The following is a 13,823-nucleotide window of genomic DNA, read 5'->3' as shown; positions in this document are numbered from 1 at the left end:
CAATAGTTGCTTATCTATAGGGTGCTATTGATACATTGACTACCATTAGGATTTACCATTGCGTGAAGCGTGGATAATAACATCATACTCACTGAGGGGATTTTTAACGTCCCTGACCTGACTACCCCATCAGGTCTTGCATGGATGATAATAACATCATAGATGTCATTGGAATGTTAATAAACCATTTATAGTCTACAAATAGCAAACAAACTCACAGGAATCACAGATATGCTGTTACGGTCAACATAAAGTTCCTTCAATCCCCGTAAACAGCCAATTTCTGTTGGTAAAAATGTTAGTTTGTTTTGAGACAGATTCAGTAAAGTAAGTTGTGCTCCAACAAATCCTAACCTGTCTGGACATTTCTGTATTTCACACTCACTGAAATTATACAATTATTTTACTGTTCATCATTTGAATGATAAATTAAACTCCATAGAATTCTTTTGTTCTTCCCCAAAAGCAATCCATGAGAGATAAAAAAGAAAAATATTGTTTGAGAAGAAAACACTTATAAGGGTTTTACTTTGTTTTTGATACAATCTAACAATGTTGTAATCTTTTTTATTGTATCAGTGAGGTTGCTGATTTATCAAATCATCTCAAACAGAAAAGTGGTATTATTAATTCAGACCAACTCATCGAAAGGACACTCTGACATAATCAATCGTTATAAAAAAAGAAAACTGCAGGTTCTTCCAATAGCATAAAAAAAACAAAGTCTTTTGAAGTTGAGTGCCAATTAAATCTCCGAATAAGTTTTTAGAGATTCTACCAAAACAAGTTTTTTATAGGATTTCAATAAAAACTTGGATTGGTTTGTTCCACCAAAGAAGTCTACCAAGTTGAAAGCAGACTGCAGAAGTTATTGCTGTGCAAAATCTCATGAAATTTCAAAGCAATGCCTTTTCAGCAGGACCCTATTGGAAATAAGCCATATGGCTTTCATGAGTTATCCAAATTGGATATCAACTCATTTATTTCAGTTAACTATTTCTTTCTTTACATTGATTAATGTAAACTATTGTGGTGGAGTGGATATTTTGTATATTACAGTTATTATTTTTATCTTTGTATTTCTGATAAATAAATAAATTTACTTATTTATATAAATTGTGTTCATTCTTGCTATACCTGTATTATAATGTGTATTGCATTCATTGTCATGAATGGTCAGAGATCATTCCATGCCTCAGTGATTCCACTACTAGCTTACTATATGTTGATTTCATGGTTGAGTGCATCTTTATAGCAGGTGCTCTCTATTCCTATACTCTTAGGTTTTATCATTCTATTTTGGGAAAACTCTGATTGTTTGTCTTTTTATTGGTTCATTTTGGTCATGTGTCACATTTGAAGGGAAATTCTATTGTTTCTTTCTCTTGACAGCCAGATTTGTGATCGATTGGCAGACATATTAATTTCTAGTCAACTTTATAAATTTACTTTGGTTTTCTGCATTTATTTCTAGTGGACAACTTTTCAGTATTTAAGGTTAGTTATCCTTTACTTATGTTCTTGTCTATAGTTCCATATTCCAGAGTTTTATGAGTGTTGCATGTAAGTTTGTATAAATGGCCAGTGTGTGTGATTTCTGGGTGAAAGTGCTGTATAAAATAATAAAACACATAAGAGTATAAAAATCATTAATTCTATTGATAAAAACAGTTAAATGTTTAAAATATTTAAAATCATAAAAAGGCTAAATTTAGAGATCAAAGGATTAAAATAACAGATAAGTCATATTTTTCATTATAAACCCGTTAACTTTTGACTACAATATGTTCTAATAGGTAAATGTATATAGTTTTATGTTGAATATTGAAATGATCAGAGAGTACTCTAAATAGACACAGTACTTATGATAGTTATTTTTGTTATAGCTTGTACTTATTGATGAGCTGATGATGTAGATCCCACATTTGTAACTACTTTTTCTGACGAGAAGACCTTTGTACCATATACATAGTAGGTTGTGTTGCATGTTGTTATTTATATGTATTTTTGTGCTAAGTGTAGTGTTTTCAGCATGATTTGCTTATATGTGTATTTTAACAGCTTATTTGTCTTGTCAATGCATGTTTTATTAATAACTTGTATTTTCAAAAGATGTGCATTATTATCTAACAGATGTGCTTATTTTGCTAACCAAATACTTTATGCAGTTTTTATTTGATAATATTGAAAAAAGTAGAGAACTAGCACTATTTTCTATTGACTATGAGACATACATGTAATTTTGGCAGATTTTGCCTATTTGAGTGCTAGAGTTATCTTTCTTAGTACTGATTATATGTATTTTACTTGCAGGGTTACTAGTATATATTTATACATTGTTACTGTTGATATGATTGGTTGGAAATACAATACACATCTTGAATCAACGCCTTGAGTTTTATTTATCCCTAAATGGTGCTATAACCACTAGATTACAGTTTTTAGAGATTCTACCAAAACAAGTTTTTTATAGGATTTCAATAAAAACTTGGATTGGTTTGTTCCACCAAAGAAGTCTACCAAGTTGAAAGCAGACTGCAGAAGTTATTGCTGTGCAAAATCTCATGAAATTTCAAAGCAATGCCTTTTTAGCAGGACCCTATTGGAAATAAGCCATATGGCTTTCATGAGTTATCCCAATTGGATATCAACACATTTATTTCAGTTAACTATTTCTTTCTTTACATTGATTAATGTAACCTATCAACATGGTATTGGTTTTAAATATACTATATCATTTTATTTTGATCATTAATTAATGTTTTATAATATGCAAATTGTACTGTTTGTATATGTTGATATTTAATTGAATAAAAATATCTATCTATATATTTTAGTAATCAAACAATCAGAAACTTATAAAGATTGTGGCAGCCTTCTTATTCACTGAAGCATTACCAACAGTGTACTAGTGGTACCCTGTAGACTTATTCTCAAATTATTTAAAGTTACAATTTGTACAGTAACATCAGAAGTATATATCAAAATATTTTTCATGGCAACTTTGGGCAGTCACAACCACACAGGGTGTCATCTTTTGGGCATTGACAACCACACAGAAAGTCATCTGTTCGGGAGTCAACCACACAGGAAGCCACCTGTTGGGCAGTCACAACCACACAGGAAGTCACCTGTTGGGCAGTCACAACCACACAGGAAGTCACCTGTTGGGCAGTCACAACCACACAGGAAGCCACCTGCTGGGCAGTCACAACCACACAGAAACCATCTGTTGGGCAGTCCCAACCACACAGGAAGCCCTGTTGGGCAGTCCAAACCACACAAAAAAATCACCTGTTGGACATCAAATACAGATGATTACAGGTAGTATAAATATTTGCAGTCAACAACTTTAAATCCTTCCTCCATGTCTGATTTACATTGGCCATGAAGTCTCCAAGTTCATTTGTAGTTGAATGAAATGTTAAGTTAACGGACAGAACAGCGAAGTGATGGATTTCTATGCAATAATGTGGGCTATTATTTTTTAAAAGTGTTTTATTCTTCTTCAAGAAATTTTTACATTCATTTCATACCTTAGATCTATCTCCTGTACTGGCCAATCCTCTCCAATCAAATAAGTGCGACATTTTATGTCTTTATTCTGAAGATGGAAGTTACAAGCAGCAAGAGAGAAACAGCAATTCTTACATGTAACAAATCTACAGCTTGGATCTGCATAAAAATTTCCACATCTATTGAAAAAATGCATAATCACATAAAAGCAAGACCAATAAAAGTCTGGACCTGCGTCACTGTCATATCTTTGTCTGCACCACCACATAAGTGTCTTCAATATGTATATAAATATTGAGCAAGTAAAATAAAGTACAGTGTGGGCTACAAATTTCCATGTGTAATACCCTAATTATAGCAGATACTGTTCCATGTGTAATACCCTTATTATAGCATACACTGTTCTATGTGTAATACCCTTATTATAGCAGATACTGCTAAAAAAAACTGCTAAGTTAAACATGTTCAAAATGTAAGAAACAAAATTATCTATAATAAATGGTGCACATCTTCAATGTGTATATAATCACTAGGCAAAGTTTAAATATCATTGCTTAAATGCAATTTGAGTTGCAGATTACACAAAGAAGTAACCACAAATGGATGGAGTTGAGCAGCTACTAGACCTGCTTTAACTGTTGGAGCCACAGGTTGCAAAAGTGGAAACTGGAGAAATATCTAGACCAAAATTCCAACAATGTACATTGTTAGTCAATTTTACAGAGACATACAAAAGGGAGCTTCCCAAAATTTTTTAATTATTTTCTTTTTAAATCACATTATTCAAAAGATTTACACCATTTGTTTCATTAACAGAATGAACTTTTTTAACTTACCATGTTTATTCAACAATAATTCAATTTCAGAAGTAACACACTTTCTGACTGAATAAAAAAACTGTCCATCATCTCATAGACCAAATTTTGTAATGTGACTGTGACGTCATCAACTTTTTTTGATTTACCGCTATAACCTTGGTTCCCTTGATTACTCTGTCTATTTGAAATGACCTCAATGCCCATGTTGAACACTTGTAAATAGTGTGCACCACATGATTGAAGTTATTTTTTCATAGACATTTTGGTAGTTTATAGCAATAACGACTTCAAATGCAATTCTCAAAATTCTGTTAATAAGGAATGGAGAACTTAAAATATTCAAATTATTCTTTAAATTCATTGTCTTTTTTCTGCTGGGCTTTTAAAGACACAATTTTTTTTCAAACTTGTTGAACTTTTTATTCTTTTCATTCATTTCTGTAATGTTCACACTTCATACCAGTTTGATAAAGCTTTCCCAGGGAAATCCCTGACAATATGGAAAACAACATGCACTAAGTTCAAATAAAACTGGATTCTACAAAAAAATAGAGGAAGCTTAAAAGAAACAAAAAAATGATGTTTCAAACATTACAGTGACTTTCCTACAACCATGACAGTCTTTTGTTACCAATCTGCTGAACAATACAATGGATTGACAAAGCTATTTAGACATTTAAACTGACCAGTTGCTATTGTAAGAGTTGATGAATAGGTAGCCACTCACCCATGAAAATTTACCTGGTCAGGTGTAAGGCAGTCAATACTTACTATATTTCACATCATATGGAATCTTCTCAGCTTGTGAATGTTACTCACAGTGCGTTATGAGGGAATTTAGTGTGTTTTTTTTACACAATTGGTATTTGTGTTGTTTAGTTATTGCATTTAGCAACTGATAGAAACATATTCAATATATTTTTTGTACTACTATTTATTTGAATTGTCCCGTCTCAAAGCTGAATCCATTGAATACAGGTTTTTACATATATGCATTGAAATATACTCCTTCAAAGTATCTACTTTAACAATAGTTCGAATTCTTTTCTTGCACATGTTTTCATATTATTTAAAATATACATGTACAAAATGTATATATAGTTCTCATGAAATTTAATGCATTTCAGCCATAAGTAGAATTCTGATAAGATCATTTTTCACATAAAACACTCAAATCAGAACTGTTAATCATAGCACTTAATCCAGAACAACAATTACAAAAAAAATAAAACTAAGAAATATTCTCCATATAATTCCAGTTACATGTATATCATTGCACATAATCCCAAGCTGTACTTCCAATGAAAAAAAGCAATTAATCCAAATCTTTAATTTAGAAATAACCATTGAACTAGATCCCAAACTACATTTTATGATAATGCAATGTAGTTAAGATAAAATAAATACTTAAATATACTATTCTAAATCATGGTTTTCAACCTTGTCAACAAAATACAATTTATTACAGTAAATTCGAACTCCCCTCACTAATAATAAATAGAATAGCCCAGGTAGCTGCTTCAGATTTAAATAACCAGGAGCAAGATTCATAGGTGATTATTCATCAATTCTTTCAATAGCAACTGGTCAGTTTAAATGTCCAAGTAGCTTTGTCAATCCTTTGTATTGTTCAGCAGATTGGTAACAAGACTGTCATGGTTGTAGGAAAGTCACTGTAAGAAAAAGGCTTCTTTTCTTTGAAAAAGTTATTTATCTAACTTATTTTACCATCTCTTCCTGGAGTCTTGAAATTTACAGTTCAAAGGTCTTGATTAAAAAAATTGGTAGACATTAGCTGTCTTTGTAAGAATCATGCAAAATCTGAAAAAAATGTGATACACCCCACAAAAGGCTACCTATTTTTATTTTTGTAATTAAGTTGTTTTATGGGTCAATACTATGAAATGTGTAATTATTCATTAAAATCTGCCTGCTCTTAGGAGATAATTAACATCGAAAATCCAATAGATTCTATTGTATTTGAGTGTCATTTACAGAGTTATCTCCCTTAATTTTCAAATCTTCAGTGCATTCCATATACTTTTTATCTCCTAAGAACACGGGTTATATGAACAACTGAACGTGAGTTTCTGTTTACTATGGCAATTCAAACAAAATATCAAAAATAAAAATATGTAGGCTTTTTACCCATGAATCACATTTTGCATGATTCTTAGCTGGAGTGCTACTTAAGTTGATATGGTTTTGAAGTTGGACTCATGGATAATCAAATACAAAGGCCAGCCAAGGTGAAACTCACTTGACACAAGGAACATCAACCTCTCCATCATGAAGTACAGGTGTTTTATCATTATACTGCTTCATGTACTGAAATAAAAAATACTGAGATACAACTAAAAGATACTATTTATAGCTTCCTCCCGCAACTTAATACATGTACTTAAAAAAAATCAATGTCTAAAATACTATGAACTGAAATACATTCTCTTTGAATCAAAGTAAGTTAAATAAAGCTAGACCGTACCCCTTAGTATGTTTATCAGAACTTTCAAAACACTTTCATTACTCATTGAAGTTTTCTCCAAATCTTTGCAGTCAAAGAATATTATTCATACTGCAAGCATCCTTTTTGAGTGACCAAGCTGCAATGACAGTTTATTTACTGATGATATATATATATTCATTGACAGTATTTAACACTTTGAGTCTACTTTCCTACCCTAGCATGAACTATCGTGCCACTCTCAGGACCCACTAAAGGGAAGGAAATGTAATAAACATGTCAAATAAATATTTAGCTTGATTTAAATAATAGCTTCCTGAAGCGCAGCTGGATACACCTACATCGGTTGAACACTGAACAGATGGGGAAATACGGACACAAATTTCAAGCTTGATACAGCAATACATTGTAAATTTGACTGTCATTAAATATTTGAAACAAAATATTAAAATCAAAAAGAAACTTACTTTATTCAAATATCCAAAATACAATTCAAGAAAGTTTCATGAAAATTGCTTTGAGTTTATTGTGCAATTATGGAAAATCCCCCTAATTCAATGAATAAAGTCCAAAAGCTTTAAAATGGAAAATAAGAAATTCATAACAAGTGAATTGGGAGCTAACATCTATAGAAATAATTTATTTTCCAAAGTTTCATAAAATTGGTGCAACCATTACTGAGTTGTAGTCCAAAAACTATGAAATCCCCCCTTTTTGTGAACAAATTCCCATAACTCTATAGGATAATACCTGATATTTACAAAACTTGAAAGGGAGCTTACATCAATATAAATTAACAGTTCACTGAAGTTTCATTGACATTGCTACAAGGGCTTTTGAGTTACAGTCTGACAACATAAAATCACCCCATTTTTGTATGAATAAAGCCCTATAACTCAAAAATGGAAAAAGTGAAATTTAAAAAAATGAAATGGGAGCTGACGTCAATAGAAAAATAAACCAAGGTTTCACAAAAACTGGTGGCAGCATTTTTGAGTTATTGTGCCATGTTAGAATCGCTCAAGAAACCCTCGTGGTCTGATCCGTTTCTAAAGCTTGAACAAATAAATTTGATAATTCCTGCAACGAATATGCAATGTATATAGTTGATATTCTGTTAGCCATAATAATAATGGTGACTTTAGATGTTATATAATGCAATAATGCATATTTGTATATGAACGTATGTATCTTTGTTTTGAGAATCATTTTTGTTTGTACTGTTGAATATGCCTCAGGGGACTGTTTGATCCGTTATAAAATAGCCACCAAAAAATTACAACCACTTCATCATTTTTCTGTGGAAAAAGGTCTCACTTAATTTCTAAAATTGAAGCTGTTTTGAAAGGATAATCTTTTTCCTCATTTTATGGCTACACTTTTCTTCTTGTATTTAATATCATTGAGGCCTATTGGAAATGGAATTAGTGGTTAGCTGACTCAGACAATTTCAACTTACTGGTTGTTTTCTGGCGTAGAAATTCTGACCTGTATGTTTTTCATCATAAACAGATATAACATTGGACCTGGCTTTTATAGCAGTTCTAGATGGCCGAGCTACACCAATGATATGAAAAACAGCCCAAACAATAGAACAACAAAGTGAACTGGCAATGGCTACAGCTATGGTGGTTGTTTGAACATCATCACTGAAGAATATCATATCATTGGCCACAAATGATAGGTACTCATATACAATACTTCCCATGCCTGAAAAACAGATAATATGCATGTATATCATGTCAGTTAATAAAAACAACATTCCATTATCAATAAGTTTTAGTGGTGAGGAAAATAACACATATAACCCTTCACATTTTCACAACAAAACAGTACTCCAATACTCCTAATATGTTTTATGTAAATGCACATTGTTTGTTTTTTGGGAATACATGTCAGAAAAGTAAGTTCATCATTTTTTTAGATGTACATGTAACAAAATCCTGAGATAAGACATAAACTACTACTTACCAAAGGTATTTGATCCTTTTATTTCCCATTTACATGTTTATTCAACATGTAAAACTGAAACAGAAACACCATTAAAGTTGATTTTTTTTTTTTGCGAAATGTTATCAGCTTGTAACCATGTATCAGTTGTTATTATAAGAAAGGTATAAGTATGTAGGTAAGTCAATTAACTATTCAGTATATGCCATGAATTTTAGACTATAATCATATAAAAGTGAAAAATTATTGTAAAAACATGTACATGTATATAAATCATAAAATATAAGGAAGGTTTTAAAAGCAGAGAAGCGGTAAATCATGTCTTTAAATGGGCACAATAAATTACCTCAGTATCATATATTCAGCTGTACTTGACAAAAGTATATAACTGAAGATAAATACTTTCCTTATGTATATAAACATTGGATCAATGAAATCAATAGGTTTATTTTAAGAATCATCTCTTATTAAGTATTCATGATGATAAATAATAAAACATACTAAACTGATGGTTGTTTTTGGGGAAAAAGTAGTTCAATACCAAGTTTTCAAAAAGGACACCTTTTGCATATATAACTACATATACATATGACATAAATGCATGTGTAGGTACTTCTACTGTATCACTCATTTGGGTCTTAATTCATTCACTAGGGTTATATTATAAGGAATCTATAAGGAACAAATAGTTTAAACACATCTTGTGTAAAATCATGTCAGTAAATTGTAGAATAAAATCACACTGAAACCTGTTTAAACAAAATCCAGAATCAAATGGAAGCGTAAACCTTGAAAAATTCCTAAAACGAAGTAAAAAAATTCAGTCTGGACATGATTTATTACATTAATTACAAATGCAAAAAAAACATCACAAATTCAAGCCCAGACACAATTATAATGTAGTTACATTAACTAGAGGCACTAAAGGTCCTAAATCACTCACCTGAAACTCATTTCTAAATTCTTTGCCTATTAATAAGGCAAAGAAATGAGTTTCAGGTGATTGATTCAGGTCCTCTAGTGCCTCTAGGTCCTCTAGTGCCTCTAGTTAATATCACAAATAAAAACATTTTCAAAGTTAAAATTTTTCCTTATCTGCTAGGGTTCTTAAAATATAAGCTATTTAAAGCCTTGCCAAATGGAGCATGATACAACCACAGTTAGTTGAACTCTTTTTATTTGGGACAAGAGTGGACAAGATATTAGTTTTTGACATACTAAAATATACAGCCTTTCAGTTCATTATGGACACAACAACTAGTACTATGTTGAAAAAAATTTTGAAATTCATTACTAGTAAAAAATTTTGTTTTCAGAGTGTGTTCATGGAAACTCTGTACCCCATTATCTCAAAAACAGTTAATGATAGTTAACATTAAATTAGTTAGCATACATCTAAAATCCTTGTGAAGAAAATTCATTAAAATCAGATAAAATTTTAAAATACAGTAAAACCCTGTCTTCCAAAAATACACTTTGGCCCATTTGATCCTTGTTAATTAAGAAAGGTGAAAAATGTTCCTATACAGATGGAAAAATGCAGGTTTGGACTTCCAGATGGAATCCAATGAAAAACAATTTTCAAATTGGATCAGAAATAATAAATAAAAAAAAATTGTGGGGGTGTGGCCCCTCTGACCCTGTAAGAGATGTTTGAAATCTGATTTATAAATGTAGGTAGAGATTTTAATAGGGAAAAAAAAAATCTGACAAAAAAAATTAAAAGTTCATTCTTAGGGTGTGGCCCCACTTTTGTCCTCCCCCTCATAGACTGTAAATGCTACATTGTATTTTAAATCTTTTAATATTCTTAACACAGAGCTTTATACAAAACTAATGAAAAAAATATCTGTCAAAGTTGTATGACAGCATCATACATGTAACATAATACAGCCACATTTTTTGCAGTTGCATAAAAACTTCCTCAACATTTTTGAAAGGGAGTAACTCTTACTATGATTTTGTTCTCAACAGTGCCTGGAATGTGTACTGTTAGTTTTTAAGGTGGTTCATTTCACATTTGGTGTTTGGTGTGCTATGCTCAGTTGTCCTCTTTTGGCTGTGTCAATAGTGGGAATTTCTGTAGGTAAACACACAACTTTTTATGGTGCACTAATTCTAACAGAAAAGCAGGAAAAATAGAACTCACAAATTTATTTTAACACTATAAAACATTAATAATTTTTTGAGAACTTGAATACATATATATTTTCATTTGACAGAATTAGCAAAAATTAGCAACTATAAAAATTCATACATTTACAGTATATAGTGGAATAAAATTGAAAAACCACAAGATATTCTGCTATATAAAACTACAATATCGTCCTATAACTTTGACATACAGCAGACTTGCGTAGGCTTTTATCATAAAGATCATTTCAATAATTTATTAATCGAAAGTGTATTTCTATCTATCATGGTTTTCAAGATATATGTACAACATATACATATACATGTGCTGACTACAAATTGAGTCATCCTACAAATTCAACTCAATCATGCCAATGGAGGTTTTTGTTTGAGCTCTTCTAGCCAAAAAAGATGGTCATCATTATTTTTCTTTGTCTCTCATAGAATTGAGATAACCTTGAAACAAGTGATTTTACCTTTATGTTCTATAAACAAACATGGGCCCCATCATACATCTGTAAATACTGACCAGAAACATTCACCACCTTCAAAGAAACAATTAATGAGGAATCTGAAACAAATGGATATCAATCTAGAAAAATCCATTGTAACCCCGTCAACAGTTATTTCAGAAAATAAATCAACTGAACCATCAACAACAGAAGAAAACATTAAAATAAGAGACTACCCTTTTACTGATCCACTTATAAAAAAAAAACAAAATAGCAAGTCCTGAAATATGCTTACAAGAAGAATGTTTAAAACAACACTACATTACATGTAGCACACAGACAGACTGAACACTGCACATCAATTATTGTATTCTTGCTTGCCATTTTGCTTCCAAGAGTAGTGGCATACTTTCAACAAATCAGCAGAATTCAAACCTTAGTCAATTTTTGTTCAAGCTGGTCAATTCCTAAAATTTTTTGCAACAAAACAAAGCCTTTCATCTGTTTTTGGGTGTTATAAACTGGTTTTCCATAGATGCGGTATAACAAAAGATTGTTCAATTTTGGATAACTGGACATAAATTGTTTAAAGGGAAATTCCTGAGATTTATGGGAGCACTTAAAAATCAAGGACTACAGAGGGTTGATATATGCAACAGTCATGAATATGATAAGTCTTTATTGAGGATAAATTTAACCATTGTGGGTACCCGGTAAAGAAATCCCTAGGTGAATACTAGGGTATTATCGACGACACATTGATAGATAATAATACAAAACCATAAATTAGATAAGAAAGCAACAGGTTTTATTCCTATATTACTTGCTACAATCTGCTGCATTTGCTAACTGCATATTGAAAGCACCTCCCTACGACCTGTTTTTCGTTCAAAATACATTCTTTGAAATTCTGTCAATAAAATGAATCCAACACAGTTGAGTCTTACATATATTAAAATAAAACTATATTTGCATGTTTGAAATTGTAAATATATTATCTCAAAAGTATTTAGCATTTTTTCATTATCGTCTCTACATGTAATAACCTACATGTGTGCCCCCAACCTGTACATTTTACTCCTACAACCACTGCCCAGTGTCTAGCTTCCAAGGTAGTGTGTAATGAGTGCTTCTGCATACATGAATTCTTTACATGTTTTATGTGTACATATAACTGTATGCCATGTTTTATTGATTTGTATATATAGTTGTTTAGTTTAAAAAGCACATGAGAGCTTATATTTGTTGTTATTTTGTCTTGATGACTTTAAAAATTAACAAGTAAATGGAAACCAATAACCCTTTAATAATAATTAAAAAAATGACTTGTGGGATTCAGCGGTGGATATTTTTGTCTTGTGTTTGACAGGTCAGTGTGGTAAAAAAATATGTCCAGCGCCGAATCCAAAAAGGGATTACAGTAGATGACTAGCATACTGTAGCTAGTCCGAATTTCCTCTTAATCTACAACCCTCCACTTTTTAATTTGGATATTGATATTTCGGGTTCCAAATAAAAAAGAAGAAGGTTGCAGAGAAAATATTCGGACTAATTATAGCTTGTTAAATTGTAAAACCTGTAAAAAAAAACAGCAATTTGCATGCTATATGCATGGTTTATGGTTAAATAATTTGCTGAAATAAACAATCTTACCTAATTATGCACAGTTCATAGTACGAAAAAACGACAGGTTCATGGAAAACCATTTGTTTACTTTTCGGTCTTCAGACTATTTTAGTAAAAATTATGTAATTCCAAACCGTATCCGTACCCAAATCCCATTTTCGTCGAATCGTTTATTATTGTTGAGAATAATAAAAACTGAAACTTTGCAAAGGTCTATAAAATGGCACATGGATTAATTTTCATAGCTTTTTTTTGTAATTATATCTTTTTGTGAAAAGAATGGTCGGTCTTTAGACATGTTGACAGTAGTTTAGGGAGAGCAGTGTCGAACTTCTTATTAAAGAATGCCTAATCATTGAATGATATTGATATATCTTTAAAAACTATTTGATAAATGAATAAACAACATGTGAAAAATGTCAGAGCACATACATTCAGTCAGCACCTGTTCCAATATAACTAAATTCAAGCCACTGGCACTGTCTGTAAAAAAAACTTGCAAAAGATTATAAGAACTACTTTGATTTTTCTTTCTAATAGTTTTGACATCCCTTCCATGTCTATTCTATATTTTCTCACGGAATGAATGGAAATAAAAAAAATATGTCGAGGAATGAAATTTTAAAAAAAAAGAATAGAAGTAAAATACCACTATTATTCCTGTTACAAGAAGGTACAAAAATTTTGAAAAACTGTTAAGATATATTTTTTGGCAATAAATTCATCTTGTAACTGCTACAAAGCATGTTTTATACACTTGTTACCCCCAGTTGTGCTGTTTTTTTTCTTCATATTAGTTGTTGACGCAAAATGTGCCAATTTTGTCAATTAAAAAAAAATTAAATGTAATTTCAAATGTTTGCT

The 13,823-nt window shown here is 31.2% G+C and overlaps 1 protein-coding gene and 1 long non-coding RNA gene across 9 annotated transcripts in view; one reads left to right on the top strand and one right to left on the bottom strand.

The window, feature by feature from the left end:
• The window catches only part of LOC148623982 (uncharacterized), a 28,441-nt gene extending 15,354 nt beyond the window's left edge, over nucleotides 1-13,087 (bottom strand). The window contains exons 1-8 of one of the 8 annotated variants that reach the window (XM_088566365.1): nucleotides 12,987-13,087; nucleotides 11,358-11,426; nucleotides 10,703-10,866; nucleotides 8,770-8,823; nucleotides 8,258-8,508; nucleotides 6,595-6,662; nucleotides 3,537-3,695; nucleotides 219-384 (exon numbers count right to left, since the gene is read on the bottom strand). In XM_088566365.1, coding sequence (XP_088422491.1) covers nucleotides 219-384; nucleotides 3,537-3,695; nucleotides 6,595-6,662; nucleotides 8,258-8,506 — 642 coding nt within the window. In that variant the 5' untranslated portion in view covers nucleotides 8,507-8,508; nucleotides 8,770-8,823; nucleotides 10,703-10,866; nucleotides 11,358-11,426; nucleotides 12,987-13,087. Of the gene's footprint in view, nucleotides 1-218; nucleotides 385-3,536; nucleotides 3,696-6,594; nucleotides 6,663-8,257; nucleotides 8,509-8,769; nucleotides 8,824-10,702; nucleotides 10,867-11,357; nucleotides 11,453-12,986 lie in introns of all 8 variants that reach the window. The other 7 variants (XM_088566363.1, XM_088566364.1, XM_088566367.1 and 4 more) reach the window with 7 other exon arrangements.
• Nucleotides 1,391-2,823, top strand: LOC148623983 (uncharacterized). The gene is made up of 3 exons (XR_015919589.1): nucleotides 1,391-1,497; nucleotides 1,887-1,971; nucleotides 2,314-2,823. It is a non-coding gene; the product is annotated as an uncharacterized LOC148623983 (long non-coding RNA).
• Nucleotides 13,088-13,823: the final 736 nt, after the last annotated feature.

The sequence above is a fragment of the Perna viridis genome, chromosome 2 (genome assembly GCF_037379345.1).
Source record: "Perna viridis isolate PV_CMFRI_1.1 ecotype Kerala chromosome 2, ASM3737934v1, whole genome shotgun sequence".
In the NCBI taxonomy this organism is placed as follows: Eukaryota; Metazoa; Mollusca; class Bivalvia; order Mytilida; family Mytilidae; genus Perna; species Perna viridis.
Note: the sequence above shows the minus strand (reverse complement) of the source record. Positions and strands in the feature narration are given on the sequence as shown.